The sequence below is a fragment of the Bubalus bubalis genome, chromosome 5 (genome assembly GCF_019923935.1).
Source record: "Bubalus bubalis isolate 160015118507 breed Murrah chromosome 5, NDDB_SH_1, whole genome shotgun sequence".
Taxonomy (NCBI): domain Eukaryota; kingdom Metazoa; phylum Chordata; class Mammalia; order Artiodactyla; family Bovidae; genus Bubalus; species Bubalus bubalis.
Genome location: NC_059161.1, coordinates 110,073,753 through 110,094,544, shown reverse-complemented (window position 1 = coordinate 110,094,544; position 20,792 = coordinate 110,073,753). Strand labels below are relative to the sequence as shown.

At 41.8% G+C, this 20,792-nt stretch overlaps 1 protein-coding gene across 8 annotated transcripts in view; it reads left to right on the top strand.

The window, feature by feature from the left end:
• CDON (cell adhesion associated, oncogene regulated) overlaps positions 1–20,792 on the top strand; it is a 100,842-nt gene that overhangs the window by 21,854 nt on the left and 58,196 nt on the right. For all 8 annotated transcript variants that reach the window (XM_044943550.2, XM_025286383.3, XM_044943548.2 and 5 more), the window contains 6 exons: positions 12,287–12,423; positions 14,196–14,468; positions 15,957–16,103; positions 17,126–17,269; positions 18,134–18,421; positions 20,204–20,473. In XM_044943550.2, coding sequence (XP_044799485.2) covers positions 12,348–12,423; positions 14,196–14,468; positions 15,957–16,103; positions 17,126–17,269; positions 18,134–18,421; positions 20,204–20,473 — 1,198 coding nt within the window. In that variant the 5' untranslated portion in view covers positions 12,287–12,347. The remainder of the gene's footprint in view (positions 1–12,286; positions 12,424–14,195; positions 14,469–15,956; positions 16,104–17,125; positions 17,270–18,133; positions 18,422–20,203; positions 20,474–20,792) is intronic.

Sequence of the window (20,792 nt, the reverse complement as noted above, 5' to 3'; positions counted from 1 at the left end):
GTCACTGGAATAAGTCTGTCTGTCCTCCTGGGTGGGTCTGTCTGCTGTGCTGCTTTTCCGCTCACGTCCGCGTGCACTGTGTGTGTCTGCTGTGCTGCTTTTCCGCTCACGTCCGCGTGCACTGTGTGTGTCTGCTGTGCTGCTTTTCCGCTCACGTCCGCGTGCACTGTGTGTGTCTGCTGTGCTGCTTTTCCGCTCACGTCCGCGTGCACTGTGTGTGTCTGCTGTGCTGCTTTTCCGCTCACGTCCGCGTGCACTGTGTGTGTCTGCTGTGCTGCTTTTCCGCTCACGTCCGCGTGCACTGTGTGTGTCTGCTGTGCTGCTTTTCCGCTCATGTCCACGTGCACTGTGTGTGTCTGTGTGTGTCTCCTCTATCAGTGTGCTCTTGAATTCTTTCTTTGGACCTTCCTGTTTCCCATTGTCCAATATAATGTCACAAAGCAGCTGCTGCTCTTTGGTGTACCTGCGTGCAGCCCAGCAGAGTTGTTCCAGCAAGCTTTGTTTCATTTCTGGTGGACAAGGTGGACCCACTGCTAAAACGGCGTCTCAGGCTCTCCCAGTTGGACTAAAACTTCATGCACTATTGTGTTGTGTTTACAAAGATATCCCAATCTTAATTGATCCATTTTTCTATGTTCACTTCGTCAGGACGTTGTATCTTGATCATTTCTTTGGTTTTTATCTGTCTGTCAAAGCTTCTAAGAATGCAGGGTTTTTTTCCTACAGGGCTTTGTGTGTTTTTACTTGTTTCTGTATTTATCAGTCCATTTGTGGTGACTGTGCTAAGTGCCCAGGAACCTGTGACTGACACGCATGCCAGCCTATGGCAGCGCGCGAAGGGCCGCATTCTCAGCGCCTAGCACGGGCGTGCTGCTGTGGCCAGCTCTCACAGAGCCGTGTCTGACCCAATCCCATCACCAGCTTCAACAAACTGGGCCTCCTAAGAAATATACACCCCTTCCGTTATTTTATTCAGCTAGGTTTATTTATTTTTGGTTGTGTTTATTTTGCTTTTTAGAAATTCTTTATTTGGCCATGCTGGGTCTTAGTTGCAGCATGTGGGGTCTAGTTCCATGACCAGGGATCAAACCCGGACCCCCTGCTTTGGGAGTGTGAAGTCTTAGCCACTGGACCACCAGGGAAGTCCCTATTTTATTTTTTTTTTAAATTGGAATATAGTTGCTTTACCATGTTGTGTTATAGTTTCTGCTGTACAACAGTGTGAATCAACTCTGCTGCTACTGCTGCTGCTAAGTCGCTTCAGTCGTGTCCGACTCTGTGCGACCCCATAGACGGCAGCCCACCAGGCTCCGCCGTCCCTGGGATTCTCCAGGCAAGAACACTGGAGTGGGTTGCCATTTCCTTCTCCAATGCATGAAACTGAAAAGTGAAGGGAAGTCGCTCAGTCGTGTCTGACCCTCAGCGACCCCATGGACTGCAGCCTTCCAGGCTCCTCCATCCATGGGATTTTCCAGGCAAGAGTACTGGAGTGGGGTGCCATTGCCTTCTCCGGTGAATCAACTCTATGTATGCATATATTCCCTTCCTCTTGAGTCTCCCTTCTACCTTCTTTCATCCCACCCCTCTAGGTCATCACTGAGCACCAGGCTAAGCTCCCTGTATTTTATGCAGCCAAGTTTAAAGGTGGAAGAAGGTACTTGGAGACGAGTATCACTAAGTTCCAGGTCTCTAGGAAACTCATAATTCAGCAGGTCATATAATATAAAAATCATCCTGATGGAGGTCCAGTGCCCAACCATCATTGATTCGTTTGTTTGCAGCCAAGATATTTATTCTTAGATCTCTAAATTTTTGTTGTTGTTGTTGTTTTGCTTTTTCCTCAGTATTTTACTGTATACATTAGAATATATTGCATGGAAATGAGTTTCTCCTTCAGTCCTTATTTCCTCATTATGAAAATGAAATCTAAGCCAAAACCCCTTGAGGGTGTCATTCGTCATGGCCAAGGAAAATTCATTCCATTTGGTAAGGTCTGAGCAAGGCATTGTCCTTATTAACAACTATATTAATTTTATTGCCTAACACTTATCATCCAGAGCTCTTTTTAAAATGGCTTCACCTTCCTTCTTCTTATTCTCCATCAAAGAGCATTAGCCCAGTGTCTGTCTGTATCTTTATAACATCAGCCTGTTCAAGTTCAGCTAGTTCTTTGCAAACTTAAAATTTTGCATTTGGCATTTGTTTTGTGGTTACCATTACTGTGTTATGTTTTCCCACGAAGCCAATTCCAATGACAAACCCGAAAATCGACGGAGAGTTGGATTTGTGGCAAGTGTTGATTTTGTGATGCTTTCAAGGGATTCAAGAATAATCTCCTTGAAACTTGCTGTATTTTGTGTTTTTAATGATCCCTCCTAAGTCATGCTTTAGAATTTCCCTTGTCTGTATGCAGCTATGCTTTTAAATATTTGGAACACTCCTGTACAGCTTACTGTGGATGCCAGAATTATCTTATCTCCACAATTCTTGGTTTCCTGTGCTCTAGAAGCAGGAAGAAATAGCCTTTTTGAAAGAGAGTGGAACAGGAACACTTGACTTTTTAAAAAAAAAAAAACACACACACACAAATATGTGACTAGAACCCAACTCGACCCTGGCTCAGACTCCTTCTCTTTTGGTGAGTAATTAAGACCACATTGGCTCCCATTGCAGCTGGCAGCCCCTCACGGGTGCCTTTTTCTGCTCATGACCTTTGATCTCAGTGACCTTTCCTGGGGTTAGTCCTAGGCCCTTTTCATTGTGTTGGAGCTGAAGTGGCTCATGTGCAGTTGATTATTTCTTTGCTCATTTGGCCTTTTTGGTGCCATAACTCCAAGTCACTTCCATTTGCTTCCTCTACTTTTGATGGTCCACAGTGAAAGGAAATGCTTGTGGAGGCAGCAGGATCAGCGTGTCTGCTCGGCTGACTTGATTGAGGCTCTGGAGAAGTGGGGGAAGGGCTGTGAGGTCTATAGGTGTCAATGGTTTAAAAAACTAGATGCTTATGACTGCGTGATCCTTCCAAGCTCATGGAAGCAGATACCACCAAGAGCTGCGTTTCCAACAGCAGTGGAGGTAGGGGAGTGGGGGTGGGGGTGGAAGGGTTGGCGGGGGGGCCAGTTGTGCTGAGTTCTGGTGAGAAGAGAGGTCTACCCATTGTTGACCTGGCCTACATGCTGGACATCCTGCATCTCTGCTTGCACAAAATTTATACACTCATTCTGCCCTCGAGCTTTGCAGCAGGTCGCAGAATGCGTCCTTGTCAATTGCACATGACTGCTGGAAAGGATGCTCTGGTTTCTAAAAGCGCTGAGAATAGCCCCCAGAGGGGAACATGCTGACTCTTAGAGGCTGCATTTGCTGCCACTGGACTTAGGAGAGCTCTTTTTTCCCTTCTCCTTCCCTCCCCCTCCTCCTGCCCCTACCCACGCCTCCAGTCAGACCACTGAAGGATGCCTGCCAGCTGTTACTCTCATTTCTTGGAACCCCATGTGGGCAGCCTGAAGACTGTCACTGATCAAAGGCTGCAGGGAAGGAATGTGTCTGGTTACCCTAAACCATGGTTGGTACCTTTGAAAGGTATACGGGGGCATGAAAGTCCAGGGACATTTGGGAACTCATTTTTAAGAAGTCTTGAGTGTCTGATTCCATCCCTGGAATATAATTTTCTGTCTTTTCCTCTTTTGTTAAGACAAAAAACTTTTACTAGCATTGATCATGAGCTTTATTTTTGAGAGAGGAATGGATACCCCTTTAAAGTTGATTTTATTTCATTTTTAGGCTTTAGCCTGAGACTCCTTCCCCCTTAGGGAATCACAGTTTCTCTGTCTGCCCTTGCCTCCCTCATTACTCTTAAGCTTTTCAGCTTGCCTGCTAGGTCTTTTCTAGAGTTTCTCTTAGCTCCAACTCAACTTATTAGTTCCACACCTTAAGGTGCATCCTTTTCGTTCCCTGCTAACTCCAAACAGCAACAACAAACCACGGAAAGCCCTGTGGTTTCTCATGTGTTTCCTGTCTTAGTGAAGGCAGTCGTCCATATACTCACTCTTCCACGTCCGAAATCTGGACAGCAGCCTCAATGCCTTTATTTATGGCCGAAGCCAAAGGGAAACAGAAGTGAGCGGACAGTGGATTCCAAAGATGTCTAAGAGATGTATTCCTTCCCAGGTCACATCGTTCACTACCCAAGTTCCATTAGTCCCACCTCCTAAATAGCTTTTGAACTTGTCCATGTCTTAACATTTAAATAAAATCTTTCACATGTATGCCCTGTTATTTCTCTAGTACAGGTCCCCTTTCTTTTTCACAACAACCTCCTAAACCCTCTTCAGCCTTTCTCCACATGGCAGGGTAAATGGTTTGTCAAAGGCACAAGTCTGATCTTGACTCTTGCTGCCTAAAAGCTGTTAATACTCGACTCGGAGGAAAAAAGCCAAATGCTATAACCTGATTTATTTTGTTCTTGATACTCTGGCATCTACTCAACTATGTGGCCTTATTGTCTCCCTGTCCTTACTGTCCACTCTAGTCTGTTCTTCCTTACTCTCTGTGTGTCTAATTCTGTGCACACACTCTTCCTTCTGCTTGGAATATGCCCCTCCCCTTGCTTTTCCTCCCTTCCCCCAAACTTCTGCATCTGACTCCCCTAATCATCGTCTCCTCTGGGATGTCTTCTCAGCCTCTGAGTCTTGATTGGGTGACCCTTCTGTTTTTCCAGTAGCACCTGTGCTTGCTTTATTTTGTGGCTCATCTAACCCCTCCTTACCTACTTTAATTCCTAAAAACTTGTATATCCTAAAAGCCTTGCTTCTTTATCTTCTTCTCTTTGTTTTTGGCCACACCCTACGGCTTACAGGATCTTAGTTCCCTGACCAAGGATTGAACCACGGGCCCCAGCAGTGAAAGCACCTAATCCTTACCATGGGCTGCCAGATAATTCCATTGAAAGCCTTGCTTCTTAGTGAAAACCATTTCCATTGATTCTGATGGGGAAAAAAGTCATGACATGTTCCATCCCAAACCAGGAGAGCTAAACTATTTCCATGGATAGAAAAGTAAATCAACTTAGCAATAAAAACCAATTTGTGTAGGTGATAAATAGGTGATACTATTTTGAAAGCAAATAGTGTCTTCCTAAATATGTTGCAATGAGTTTATTTCACTTAGCAAAGGAGAAAGAGAAGACTTGAGGGTGCTGGCTGGTGAGGGAGGGCTGGTGAGGGAGTCCTGCCGAGGTGGGGCAGGGAAGTGGACTTGGAGACAGGAAGTCCTTTAAAGCATGTAGTTACCTTCCATTCACGTGGCACGTCAAGTCATAGCACACAAAAGCACCTGATGGCAGAATAAAGGCTAAGCATCAGGGTGTTCCACAGTTGTGAAAACGATGTACTCCTGCTGCAGGCAGAAGATTAAGCGTTCACCGTCTTTTCTTTCTTGGTATCTGTTCACAAAACATCCAAATAAATATAGCGGACCATTCAGATCCTCTAGATATTCTCTGATAAAGACTGTGGCGTCGTATAAACTGGTGGGTGTCTCTTTGCCCCCAGCTGTCCACGTCTCCTTGTTTAGTTTCTGATTGTAAAAGTTATATAAAAGTTTATACCGAATAAAAAGAGGCCATCCACTGCTTAGATACAGCCATCATTTAAAACTGGACATTTAATTTCCGAACACATGGGGTTTTTAAAGTGTCTTTGGCATTAATTTCTCATTTAAATGCTTTCTTCTCTGCAATCACCCTGTGTTTTCTGTCTTCTGACTTTATTGAGGGTTTCAACGGTCAAGTCAAAGGTCTCTCTTGGTAAATGTCACACTGCATTTAAAACTGTGTGGGGTATTTTCAAATATCTTTTGATATTGACTTCTAATGTAATTCCACAGTGATAAGAGAACAGACTCAGTATGATTTCAATATTTAGGCCATGAAATTTTTGGATCTTGTTTCACATCCTTGGATATGTTCCAGTGTCTCCTAGTTTATAGTCTATGGAAATTTGAGTAGAATTTGTATCCTACTGTTGTGTGAAAATGGAATAAATCTTAATTCTGTTGAATTGGTTCATGGTGCTTTTCAGGTCTTCTGTATCCTTCTACTTTTCTGTATATTCATTCTGTTAATTTTTGAGAGTTTGATATTGAAACTCCAACGAAACATCTTAATACTTAATTGTAATATATAGTGAAACTGTCTGTAACTTTGTTTCATATTTTCCAAGTCTTCTGTAAATGTGTTACCATACTTTCATAATTTAAAAAAGAAAGAGGAACAAAGAAGCCGTCCACAGTATGCAGTAGCCTTGGAGCCGCAAGCTTAGGTGCTCTGTTGGGTGAATCAGTACTGGACGGGCTTCTTGAGCTGTCACCTGCGCTTACCTGATTTGAAGCATCTTGAAGGCAGCGGTCCTGCTGGTTTTGCCGCTGGCTGGGTTCCCAGGCCAGCGCAGCGCCTGGCACGGAGTAGGAGGCTTAATGTTTGTCCAGTGAAGGATGCATTCCTCTGCTTTGAACTCTTTCAATACTTTTTACATTCTCATCTACTTATTATATTTTTCTTTATTTCAGAGTTCATTAATTCAAGCCCTCTTTTCCAAATTAGGCTGCACTTTCCTCCAGCTCAGAAATCATGCCTTCCTCATCTTCCTCATCTTTGTACCTCTCCCAGGATCTTGCCCCAAGTAAATACCCTGCATATGGAATTAACTGATTGAATGAATATTGGAAAAAGTAAGATTCTCTGAGAAGTCTGTGCAGGAAATGTTGTTTGCTTAGCTAAACTACTCAGATATTCAGAATGAAGAAAACTTGGAGAGATTTACAGTTGCTTGTGATTAAGGTCAAGGTGGTTCAACGGGTTTAAAAAAAGGTTTTTGACTTCCATAACCGAAATTGTGCAGAATTAAGCAGTATCTAGTAAAAAAATTTTAAGTAGACATGCTTTATTTTTTCTTTTGTTTCAGTTCAGTTCAGTTCAGTCGCTCAGTCGTGTCCGACTCTTTGCGACCCCATGAATCGCAGCACGCCAGGCCTCCCTGTCCATCACCAACTCCCCGAGTTCACTCAGACTCATGTCCATCGAGTCAGTGATGCCATCCAGCCATCTCACCCTCTGTCGTCCCCTTCTCCCCCTGCCCCCAATCTCTCCCAGCATCAGTCTTTTCCAATGAGTCAGCTCTTCACATGAGGTGGCCAAAGTACTGGAGTTTCAGCTTTAGCATCATTCTTTTGTTTAGTTACTGCCAAAATATCATTTTTTTCCCCTCCACAGTTGAGAAATAGGATGCTTTGAAATAGTTTGAAAATAAGAATCTATCTTTTTTTTAAAAAAGAAGGAAATTATTATTTTATGAAGAAAAAGATGCCTTTAAGAAAGAAAAGTAAGAATATTATGTTTTGAAGAACAGTACTGATCCCAAAGCCGAATTTTTTGTTCACAAATTAATCACAGTTATTCCCTAAGCCTCAAAGAAAACTCTAAGAACATCTGATATAGGAGTCTAGGGAGGGGATAATGCAGAGAGGCCGCTTTGATCATCCTTAGGAAAGCAGAGGCGTTCCTTCAAAAACAGAGGAATCAAATCTAGAAATTCAGGAAAGACTTTTCCCAAAGGATTATTCTGGCAGTGTGTTGAAAAGGGGTTATAAAAGCAACAAGTTCACAACCTGAACAATAAGTTAAATAAATGTTAGGGAACTATTTCCTTTCTTATTCTGAGATGAGGCATACCTTTAGTTTCCCCTTGCCGACAGAAATTCTCTTAAGCCTGGGATGGCTTAAAAGTACAGTTTGTAATGCAAGACAAATTGGCTTCTCTGTAGGCATGCGGGAAGGGCTTACAGAAAGCCCTGAAACTCAGGAGGTACCAGCTAATCTTGAGTTAGGACTCAAGGAGCAGCACTTGGGCTGTCTGTTACTCTTCTTGTGGTCAGGGATGTTTGTGAGGCTGGACCTAGGTTTCCCTTGGTGGCTGTTGAATATAATTTCAAGCTACCTGATGAGCAGGGCAATGGAATCCAGGTCCTTTTTCTGAATATCACAATTCTCTAACAAGCTGAGCAGGCCTGCCAGGGATAAATATAAACCAAGTCAACAAATACTTAGTCAGTAACGGTTAGGGTTGTAATTCCTTCCAACCACCCAAATTAACTGACAGAGTCTCATAGAAAACATGGGCATATTCCTGTGTGATACTGTTTAGGTAGCAATAATGAGCTGTGACGTTTTAAAGGACAGCTGTAAAGTAACTCACTAGATCTCATGCTGGGGTTAAAGTTGACTCTGGAATTTGTTTCACTGCTTTTCAATAAATAAATAGTTGAGGAAAGATTTGGCAAAAGGAAGAAACTCTCCTCCTTGTCCTCATCGTCTCAGGAAAGTGTCTGCTGTTAACAAGTTGTTTGAATGTTTACTTTGCCTTGACTGCTTAGCAGCGGTGTGTCAGTTCTTGCCCTTGAAACAGGGGAGAATTCAAATAAACCAAAAAAGGCTTTCACACAGCTGGCCCTTTCTGCCAGTGAGTGATACTGTAGTATTTTCTCCCACTTTTTAAAAGAGCTCATCAAGGAAACATTTAAAAGGCAGTCCTAAAAAAAAAAAAAAAAAAAAAAAAGGCAGTCCTTGAACTGATAGTAGATGAACTTGACTTTGCAACTTGGATATTTTTGGAGTCCGTAGTATAGAGAAGAAGCAAGCAGATCCTGAGAAGTACTTGATTTATTCAGAGACATTCTTAAGATGCCTTGCCTTGTATTGCTATACCCAGTTTTATCGATGGTTAGATTTAACCTTTCTTTTCACAAATAAGTATGCATGTAGAATTCTCACTACTAAAATGTCATTAATGTAGCTTTGGCCTTACATTTTGTTGTGTTTTGTATCACAAATTCTGTGTCCTGGCCAAGCAGGAATATGGGAAGTGGAATTTGTCATCAAAATAACCACTCTTTGGATCTCTAGCCTACCAATAGTACCTGGTATACAGTAGGTACTTACTGTATGTTTGCTGATTTTTGAAATCATATCTATGAATGAATAGTTGAATGAAGGAATAAAAATATAGCTAGGTCACACGGAATTCAGTTGATATAACAGTTCTCACTAAATATTACTTTGTTAAGGTACTTCTGGGAATTACATTCTATGAAGGTATTCCTTTCATTTTCAGAAACATCACGTGCCTCTTTTCTGCTAGGCATTCAGTTCAGTTCAGTTCAGTCGCTCAGTCGTGTCCGACTCTTTGCGACCCCATGAGTTGCAGCACGCCAGGCCTCCCTGTCCATCACCAACTCCCGGAGTTCACTCACACTCACGTCCATCGAGTCAGTGATGCCATCCAGCCATCTCATCCTCTGTCGTCCCCTTCTCCTCCTGCCCCCAATCCCTCCCAGCATCAGAGTCTTTTCCAATGAGTCAGCTCTTCACATGAGGTGGCCAAAGTACTGGAGTTTCAGCTTTAGCATCATTCCTTCCAAAGAAATTCCACTGCTGATCTCCTTCAGAATGGACTGATTGGATCTCCTTGCAGTCCAAGGGACTCTCAAGAGTCTTCTCCAACACCATAGTTCAAAAGCATCAATTCTTTGGCACTCAGCTTTCTTTGCAGTCCAACTCTCACATCCATACATGACCACTGGAGAAACCATAGCCTTGACTAGACGGACCTTTGTTGGCAAAGTAATGTCTCTGCTTTTCAATATGCTATCTAGGTTGGTCATAACTTTTCTGCTAGGCATTAGAATTTGCAAAGTTGAATATGACGTCATTCTTGCCTTTAAAGAGGTAGCAGTTATGTAACCAGATAACTTGCAGCACAGAGCAGTGAGTGCAGTGGTAGGCAGTGACCAGGGTATAGAGTTAGCACAGAGGAGAAGGAATAAAACATATCTGGAGAATGGCATGGACCTTGTGAATATTCCTAATTTATTTGTTTGGTTTATTGTTCATCTCACAAAAATGTAAGGTATACATTTTTGTCTGTTATTTTTTACTTATATATGTATTTAAGCTACTCTGACCCCAGTTCCTAGAATAGTACCCAGCATATAGTAAACATTCAAAGGGAGGTTCAAAAGGGAGGGGATATATATATACATACCCATGGCTGATTCATGTTGAGGTTTGACAGAAAACAACAAAATTCTATAAAGCGATTATCCTTCAATTAAAAAATAAACAAATTTAAAAAACTGTAAAAAAATTCAATAAATACTTGCTGAATGAATGAATAATTTTCCTTTTGAAAGGAGTTTACTGATTTTATTTCCACCAATGAGATATTATAGTGATTTTTACCCACATCTTTACCAGTGCTGGGTTATGTGAAACTTCTTTTTTAGCTTTGTTAATGTGTTATAGAATTTCTATATTAAAAAACCAAAAACAAAGAACCCAATATTTCCATGGCTGTCATCCATCTATCCTTAGCAGTTCAATTTTTCTGCTGCCATTGATAGCAATGGGCTTCCCTGGTGGCTCAGATGGTAAAACAATCTGCCAGCAATGTAGGAAACCCAGGTCTTATCCCTGGGTAGGGAAGATCCAGATGGCCAAAGCATGGCTATTGAGCAACCTGCTCTTCAGCTGTTTTCCCCCCTGTAGTCCTCCCCATTTCAGGAAACAGAACTTTATTCTGTAACATCAAAGACTAAGAGTTATCCTTGACATCTCTTTATCTTGCCTTTTCTACCCAAGCCTTCAGCAGATTCTGCTGGTTTACCTTTAAGTGAAGTGAAGTCGCTCAGTCGTGTCCGACTCTTTGCTACCCCGTGGACTGTAGCCCACCAGGCTCCTCTGTCCATGGGATTCTCCAGGCAAGAATACTGGAGTGGGTTGCCATTTCCTTCTCCAGGGGATCTTCCCAACCCAGGGATCGAACCCAGGTCTCCCACATTGCTGGCAGACGCTTTAACCTCTGAGCCACCAGGGAAGCCCCGTTTACCTTTAGAGTCTGCTTTAAATCTAGTGATTCAGTGACTGCCTCTGTTGTATCTGATGCACCCTATAGACCAGTGAGAGGCAGTCCCTTATTACATCTATATGTTTTGGTCCTTGGAGCTTGTAAAAGTTCTAGAAACAGTCTTACATTTTAAAAGAAATAAGGCAATGTCCTGATACAGAGCTTAACAATTAGGGCAGTATAGATGAGAGAATCCTTATGATATAAATGAGATAAAATACTAATTCTATAAATGAGAAATGGTAAACAGCTCTTTGAATGAAGCAGCTTGGTCAGTTGAAAATTCAGTTATTCAGATCCCAATTCTGAACCCTTACAGACACTGCTGTATGCTCCTCTCCCAACTCTGTGCTCGTCTGTGAGTCCAGGTAAGAAGAGAGAATGGCAGTTTGGGGGCTGAAGCTTTTCTGCATCTTCATCCTGTGAATCACTGGGTTCAGTGGCTGCCCACCATTTTGCAAGCTTTGTGTAGAGAGCCTCCCATACAAGACAGGCAGCCACTAACGAGGTGCTTGCACCAGCTTGTCCACACTCTTCCGTTCCTGCCCCACTTCAGTCATCCTCCAGTCAGGGATCTTAAAGCATAATGAGACCCCATTACTCCCTTCTCTAAGCCTTCCATGGGCCCGCCGTTGCCTTGAGAAGAAATGCCGACATCTTCACCGTGGCTTTTGAAGCTGGGTGGGATCTCACCTGGCTCTCCTCTGTGCTCTTTTTCTGGCTCATCCCACTCTCACCACAGGGGTCTTTGGACGTTCTGCAGAAGGCTCAGGCCCCACCCAAGCCAGCCCTTAGTTTTCTCTGTGCAATCCATGAGTCCCCATCTGAAAAAAAGGGAAGAAACCCAGGAGTCCCCAACTCATAGTGTTGTTGCGAAGGTTCAGTTAATGTATGAAAACCACTGAGATGGTGTCTGGCCCATGCGAAACACTGTATAAACGGTAGTTAAAATTTTGTTGTTTTTGTTATTGTTTGTATTGTAAGGAATGTAGAGAAGGAATGCGTTTTGGTTGAGTTTTAGATGGTTGTGAGTTGTACAAACAGAAATGGGCGAAAGACCATAATGGATTCATTTGGAATGATTGGGTCTGTGTAAAATAAGTATCTTAGTATCTTGGAAGAATAAGCGGAACTTCTGACTTTAATGCCTACAGATTATTTTGTGAACTGGGAAGATGTGGATCATTAAATGCCTTGTATTTGATGCGATCTATATAAAGCTTGCGAAGTTGAAGGCAGCCTCCATGTGCAGGACTCTGGCTCTTCTGAGAATAGATTTCAACTGTCTTTGTACTTTATAATTTCCTTCTTTTTTCCCCTATGTCTCTTAGTGAGCCAAAGCCTGGGTTTTGCCCTGGAAGTCTGCCCTGCCCGCTTCTGTAATCTGTCGCTATGCATCCAGATTCTAGACCCTTACAGACGCTGCTGTACGTTACTCTCCTGATGCTGTGCGCTTCTGTGAGTCCAGGTAAGAAGAGAGAATGGTAACTTTTGGGCTGAAGCTTGTCCTCATCTTAATCCTATGAAAAACTTCAACTTTAATGCTTTGCCAGTAGTAATGGTTTATAAAGACATTTCTAAGATTTGTTTGGCCAACGGAACAATTTTTAAAACTTTAATTAAACAATTTAAGGATTTCTTAGTAGTACTTCTAGGCACTCACAGTCCTTCCCATCATTGTCCTTGTAATTTATTCCTTTTGTTGCCTTGAAAATAAATATTTTCTGATCGTGCTTTTTTTCCAATGAGGATATGTTACAGATTTCTGAATTTGGAAATTATAATAGGAATAAAGTGCTGACTACATACCACCGCAGAGGAGTTTTAGAATCAGTATGTAAGAAGACTCAACTTGGAATGAGAGAACTTGGTTTGAATCCCAGGTCTCATGACCTCACCTAATTTATTATCTCTTGCATTACTGAAAAGCTTTAATGTGTTTATTATTAAATGTACATATAAGCCCAAGGCTGATACATGGCCCATATGCATTTCTTTTTATTTTAGATTTGCGTGAAGATTTATATAGAAGTATATACAAATACGGTGATGTTTATTTATTAATATCTTTATAATCTTTGTTAAAAATACTATATAACTGTGTTTGATTTAGTAAGGGAAAATTGATTTAGTGGTTTTATTTGTTTTTTGTTGGGCTAAATAGCAACCTCAGATTCAGTTGAGGCATTTCCCTTAATCTTTATTTCTGGTAAAATACCCTATAAAAGTAGATTCAACAATTTATTGTGTTTTTTCTTTTAAGTATTTTATTATACCAGATTAACAGGATTCCTCCCCCATCCTCTTTTATGGGTGGAGGAGAGGGATCTGTTTTGATACTTGAGTGCAAGAACTTCTCTCTCCCAAATTCCTGGAAGAACAGACATAACAAATGAAACTATTCCAAACACCAAATAAAAATGTTCAGATTGATACCCCGTTTATCCTTACATCCCAGAAAGGATAGGCTTTGTATTTCAATGTGGCTTCCTGACTTTCTACTTCTGCTTTCTTAAAAGTTGAACATGATTTATATTAAAGAGAAGTAGTCAAGAAGTGGTTGTTATTGTTTAGTCGCTAAGTCGTGTCTGACTCTTTTGCAACTCCATGGACTATAGCCCGCCAGGCGCCTCTGTCCATGAGATTTACCAAGCAAGAGTATTGGAATGGGTTACCCTTTCCTTCTCCAGGAGATCTTTCCAACCCAGGAATCGAACCCCTGCCCCCCGCATTGCAGTCAGGTTCTTTACCACTGAGCCACCAGGGAAGCCCAATCGAGAAGTACCATAATCTTTATTGATAAAATAATTTGCTCTTAAAAGTCAAATCCTATTGGTAATATGGAAGAGAATTCTCTTTATTTTGAAAGTCATCTTTTTTTCAGATGCCTAATTTCCAGTTTTTAAAAACTGCTTCATTCAAAGAGCAGCTCACCATTTCTCATCTACAGAATTAGTATTTTGTTTATTTAGATCGTAAGGATTGTTATCTGTACTGCCCTAATTGTTATGTTCTATATCAGGACATTGCCTTGTTTCTTTACAAATGTAAAGCTGTTCCTAGAACTTATACAAGCTCTTAAGGACCATAGCATATAGATGCAGTAAGGGATTGCCTTTTGTTGTGTATATGCCAATAAGTATATTAACTGTGCTCTTTTTCTCTCTCCCCATATCCCCTCTTCTCCCCCATTCCCTCCCCCACCTCCACCCTTTGTGTACGGGGAATGTTCCCTTGCAGACTTGGCACCTTATTTTGTTTCTGAGCCATTGTCTGCTGTCCAGAAACTTGGTGGACCTGTAGTACTGCATTGCTCTGCTAAACCTGTGACTGCTCGTATCTCATGGTTGCATAATGGAAAAAGGTTGGACAGAAACGTGGAACAGATTAAGGTTCATCAGGGCACGTTGACTATCCTTTCTCTTAACCCCTCACTTTCGGGTTATTACCAGTGCATTGCCAACAACAGCGTCGGTGCCATCCTGAGTGGTCCTGCAACCGTGTCCACTGCGGGTGAGTTTAATTGTGTCCCTGTGATAGATGCTTTTTCCTGAAATTACTCTCGGTACCTGCGTTGTTCGAGTTGTGGAAGGAGCATGGGCTTTGGAGTAAGATACATGTGAGTTCTCATCCCAGCCTTGACATTTGTTGTGTTTAACCCCAGGGGAATGATACTTGAACCTCTGTGAGCCTAGCTTGGTGTCTTCCATTGTAATAAGGGATGTGAAAATTATTTTGTGCAGACTTAGGACAATTTTCTAACGTGAAACTGAATTTCCTTGTATTTTAAAGTTCTTAATATCAGCAACAACAGCTGTTGTCTGCTTTGACACAGTTATTTCCTGCAGTCCTTTATCATTTTCTCAAATCTAATTGTTTTATTTACTTTGATTGCAGAGTGGTTTTCGTGTATTTAATTGAAACCAAGTTAAAGAAGTGGGGAGGGGGGGAAATAACGGCAAAGAAAGGAATGTTGAGTATTGAACTTATGGTAAATCTAGACTGCGTGGTTTTCTTAGTAAGTTTGAGCCATCTGCCTTTCAAACGATGATGGCTTCCAGTAATGGAAAACGTCTTTGTGAGGGCACCCCTATTTACAGAACAAATCTGGATTCCCCAGGAGTAGTGAGTTTGTCATAACTGAGAAGAGTAAATGTTTTTGTAGAGCTGTGACCCATGGACAGCTCCAAGTCACACGCTGGAGGGCTGAATTCCTAGGGGCAGGCTGCAGAGTGCTTTCACCATTGGCCATAATAAAGAGTGGTGCTGGCTCCATCTGTAGTAAACTTAAACAGGGGCAAATTGAGACCTAGTTAGGGAACTTCTTTGGCAGTGGTTAAAACTCAGTGCTTCCTCTGCAAGGGGCCTGAGTTCCATCCCTGGTCTGGGAACTAAAATCCCACATACACACACACACACAAAAGTTAAAAAAAAAAAAAAAAAAAGAATTAATAGTATATTTGGTGCTTCCCTGGTGGCTCAGACAGTAAAAAATCTGCCTGCAATGCAGGAGACTGGATTCTCTCCCTGGAAATTCAAATGATACACTGCTTTTTTTTTTTTTCTTCTTCTATGTCCTAGGTTCATTCTTATAAACCATTTTATTGCTATGTGAGTAGCTACAAACAGAATAAAGATGCATAGGGAAAGTGAGCTGTGATGAGAGACTGGATTAAAAAGGATTCATCTTGATAGAATGGGGAACAGTTATGCTTTATAGTCCTCCCTAATGTTTCAGGAACAGTTTGCTTGTCTCGTAGTCTCCTGGAAGCATTGACTTCTCAAAAAAGGTGCCATGACTAAGCCCCAGCTCTCAACCATGCACCTCTATCCCAACTGCTTACTGAGATAAAAAGATTCTGTACTCTGGGAACTGGGATTAGCTGCCACACACGGCTGTGGTGCCAATATTTTTTCTGGTTTTAAAATGTCCTTTGGGGAAGAGAGTTCAAATTTGCATTTATTTATTGATCTGTCTACTTATTTACTTATATATTTCAGTTCTTGGTGATTTTGGTGCATCTGGAAAACATGTTATTACAGCAGAAGAAAAGAGTACTGGTTTCATTGGCTGCAAGGTACCAGATAGTAACCCCAAAGCCGAAGTGCGCTATAAAATCCGGGGAAAGTGGCTGAAGCAGTCCACAGGTGAGAACTCTAATGAAAAGCCAGTGGCACCCATGGAACAAATGCCATTCACCAGCTTCCTTTAAGCTCTGTGTGCTGGGGGCTGGGGACGCAAAAATACTTGAGATATATTGTCTCTCCTCTTGAGAGTCAAGTGGAGGAGACTAGAACAAATGGTTACAGTATAAGATAGAACATAATATAGAGAACAGGATAGAAATGATTATAGGGACTTCCCGGGTGGTCCAGGGGTTAAGACTCTGGGCTTCCAACACAGGGGGCGAGGATTCAGTCGCTGGTCAGGGAACTAAGATCCTGTATGCTCAGAGGTGCAGCCAAAAAGTAAAAATTAAAAAGAAATAATTACAACCCTGCACCTCCAAGGTTCACTCCTTCAACCTGTTCAGGAATCTGCTCAGATAATGCTTCCTTCAAGGTCACTCTCCTGGCTCTATCTAAAATGATAGGCCGTGTTTTCTCTGCCCCCTTGATTCAGCTTCCTCTTTTCTGTAGCACTGTATTATGTCAGTGGTGGCTTGCTTTTTCTTTGCCTCTTTCTTGGCTACCCCATCCCTGCACTGGAATGCTGGCCGTGGGAGGGCAGGGTTTGCTCTATCTGCTTGCTTCATTGTTGTATCGCTTGGGCCCAGGCCGCTGTTGGCAGAAAGTAGGCTCTCAGTACATACTGTTGAGAAGAAAGGAATGAAGACGTGAATGAATACTGGGTGGTCAGTTCTGTAGGCAGAGGTTTGCCCAAGGTGATAACTGCGGTCATTGTGTCTTTGTCCAAATATGTTTCTTGTGCTTTTGATTTTCTCAGTGAGTGGTCTGTAGTCACGGGCTTGATTTTGTTACTCAAGTGCTGCTGACTTTTTTTTCCTGTCTTGGCTTTCCTTTTCCTTCATTTAATGTTTTTTTTCCCTGATTGCTTATCGGCTGCTTGTGTCATGTCTACATTTAAAGCATAACTATCAACCTTTGTAAATTTTAACTGGTGTCCTTCATAAAGAGAGAAGCCTAACTGCATTCCCTTCCTTCCACAGAGAATTATCTAATCCTTCCATCAGGAAATCTTCAGATTTTGAATGTATCCTTAGAGGACAAAGGATCTTATAAATGTGCAGCTTTTAATCCTGTCACACATGAATTAAAAGTTGAACCCATTGGCCAAAAGCTCCTTGTGAGTCGTAAGTATTTGGGGGAATCATGGTCACTGGGGAGAGTCCTTGGAAGCATTCCACGTGAAGAGTTGGGAAATGGGAGTTCATTTTTCTTTCACATCCTGTTTGTTTATCATGAGAAAGTCTTATAAAAAATTACATGCCTAAATAGCATAATTCTGTACATGTTTTATTAATACAAATATAATGGCTTTCCAGGGGAGAATTTTGGTCGAATTGACAGAGTAGAATTCATGCGGGGGACTCTGCCTTTTGCCCAGAGAAAAAGAAATTAGAGAGACTTCGCTGGTGGTCTAGTGGTTAAGACCTTGCCTTCCAATGCAGGTCGGGGGGTTAAAATCCCATGTGTCTCAGAACCAAAAAACCAGACCATAAACAACAGAAATTTATTGTAACAAATTCAGTAAAGACTTTAAAAATGGTCCACGACAAACACAATCTTTAAAATGAAAAAAAAAGAAATCGGAGAGCAAGTATCACTGTGTATCAGTGGTAATCAAATTGGTGACTGACTGTGAATTACGAAAAAATATTTCTCAGTTCTTTTTGAGATATGGTAAGTCATAGCTGATTTTTAGCTTAGGGTAGTCAAGTTGTGAGTGGATCAGTAGTCAAAGCACAGTGAAGGAGTGGTCCACGTGCTTGGTGTGAATTTGACATTTCAGAACTATTAATTCAGAAGTAGTCCTAAAGGATCCCCAAGTCTTTTAAATTTAATTCTCAACTGAAAATGGCTTCGTTACCAAATAGGACCTTGTAGTGTAAAAAAGAGTAAATGGGAAGATGAAGACGCTCACAGCTTTGCTAAGGAAGAAAGTGGAAGTGGATACCTAATGATAATGATTTTTTTGCTTTGCCTTCTTTCTCCAGGTCCTTCTTCAGATGACTTTCACATTCTTCACCCCACCTTTTCACAGACATTAGCCGTTCTTTCTCGTAGCCCTGTGACCCTGGAGTGTGTGGTGAGTGGGGTCCCGGCTTCTCACGTGCGCTGGCTAAAGGGTGGTCAGGATGCTGTGGTGGGAAGTACTTGGAGAAGGCTGTATACGCATCTTGCCACGGACAGCATCGACCCAGCGGACTCTGGCAACTACTCCTGTGTGGTGGGAAACAAGTCTGGAGATGCCAAACATGTGACTTACGTGGTGAATGTACTTGGTAAGACGTTACTTGTTAAGCGTTTTTTCAAGTCAGGCTATTTTTCCGATCTAACTGATGTTTGAATGGAAGATCTATTTGTGAACACTAAATGGAGTAGAGACTATCTAGAAATAGCTCCCCCAGTAGCCAGAACAAGCTTCATTTCTCTCAGGCACTGCTGGGACTTCCACGGGGGTCCCGTGGTTTGAGACTTGGCATTCCCAATGCAGGAGGTGGGCTTCAGTCTCTGGTTAGGGAACTGAGATCCCACCACATACTGCATGGTGCTGCCACGGAAGAAAGAGGACTGCTGAGTTGGGTGGTATTTCTGTGTAGCACAGAGCCTTTCGCCTGGGATGTTCTTGGAACCTCACCCCTAACCTGTTACACAAAACGGAGCTGGTTCTTCTCAGTGACATGGAGGAAAGAGACTGGAGTTCAACAGGATGAGGATTCTGGGCTGTATTGGTGTGTAGTGTCCAGCAACAGTAAGACAGAGTGCATGGGTGCTCGGTTATGTCTGACTCTTTTTCGACCCCGTGGACTGTAGCCCACCAGGCTCCTCTGTCCATGGCATTGCCCAAGCAAGAATACCAGAGTGGGCTGCCGTTTCCTCCTCCAGGGTATCTTCTCCACCCAGGGGTCGAACTCGTGTCTCCTACATCTCCTGCATCAGCAGGCGGATTCTCTACTATTGAGCCACTGGGAAGCCCAACTAAGACAGGGTACTGACTAGAAAATGTCATCTCAAAAGGAAGTGGGTTTCATTTTATTTTCCATTTGGAAATAGTTTCACGATCGCTGATTCATAAAATTTGTGTTATTTTCACTCACATTCTATGTGCACTATTTATTTCAACGACGTTCCTTTCTTCCAGCTACCTATCTCACTGTCGTGTGTAGCAGCAAAAGTGTTTTATCGAAACAAATTTGCATGAAAACCAGAAACAAGTTTCATACTATAGTTTTTGTCAACCCTCTGTCCCTGTGTATGTGCAACAGTGGCTTGACGCAGGTTACATTGGCATTAGTTTAAGTGTATGGCAAGCAGGCTTTAAAATTTCATGATAATGAGAACTAGATTAATATACTTAATCATTTAATATTGGCATATGTTACAAATGCCGATACATGATTTACTTTGTCCAAGTAAAAAGTGGCCTGATGGATACTAAAAGAAGATTTTTGCCCAGAGTACACCTAACCTCAAAGCAGAATTCACCAGGGGAAAAAAAAAAAATTTTTTTTCACTTCCAAATAAGCATTCTTCTATTTTGGCTCTTGTATAGTAAAGGAAATTATTATTTCAAAACAGATCATCTGAAACTCTGCATATGTGCATGTGTGTGCGCGCACATATGTTGGCTTGGGGGGTGGTTAATTGGGTGGAGAGATCTATTACATAAAAAGGGACTGCAACATATTAGTAACATATGGTTTATCCTATTGGAGGGAAGTCAATACATTTCTAATTTTTTGTTGATGATCACAGTGGATGGGAGAATGTGAGGAAACAATACATTTTGGTTTTAACTAGTTATTGGTAGAGAGAGTTTGTATGACTTGTGTGAGGGCTAACTTTATATTTTTTATTTTCATTTTTTATTGATTTTTATTGGCGTATTCGTTGATTGACAATGTTGTGATGGTTTCAGGTATATAGCAACGTGAATCAGTTATACACATACATATCGCCAGTCTTTTAGATTCTCTTCCCATATAGGTCATTACAGAGGGTTGAGTACAGGTCCCTGTGGTATACAGTATGTCCTTTTAAATCATAATATGTTTTATTTTTAGAACATGCTTCAATTTCTAAAGGACTGCAGGATCAGACAGTGTCCCTGGGTGCGACAGTACAGTTCACCTGTGAAGTTCATGGGAACCCAGCGCCCAACCGCACCTGGCTTCACAACGCCCAGCCCATTCGCCCCTCCCCACGACATGTGACTGTGGGCAATGGGCTGAAAATCAGTGGTGCTACCAAGGAAGATTCCGGGCTGTATCAGTGTGTCGCAGATAATGGCATTGGATTTACACAGTCTACTGGGAGACTTGAAATTGAAAAAGGTAGGCTTTTAGGTCATGTCATCCTAGGAAATTTCACTGTATAGATGGGATTTTGTTTTGATTAAAAATCAAATCCTCTTTACAAAAAGGAAGTAATCCTATCAGCATAACAGAGCTGTGTTCATTTTCCATGTTCCTTTTCTGCCTGCTGGTAGACTTTTCCATGAAGAAGCAACCTTATTGAATCAGGCTCATAAAAAAATGTTTTTAAATATTTTTTAACAGATACATCATTGCTTAAAAAAGGTATACTTTTAAAAAGTATGCTGTAAAAATCTCACTCGTGTTCCCTAGCCAGTCAGATATCTCTTAGAACTAA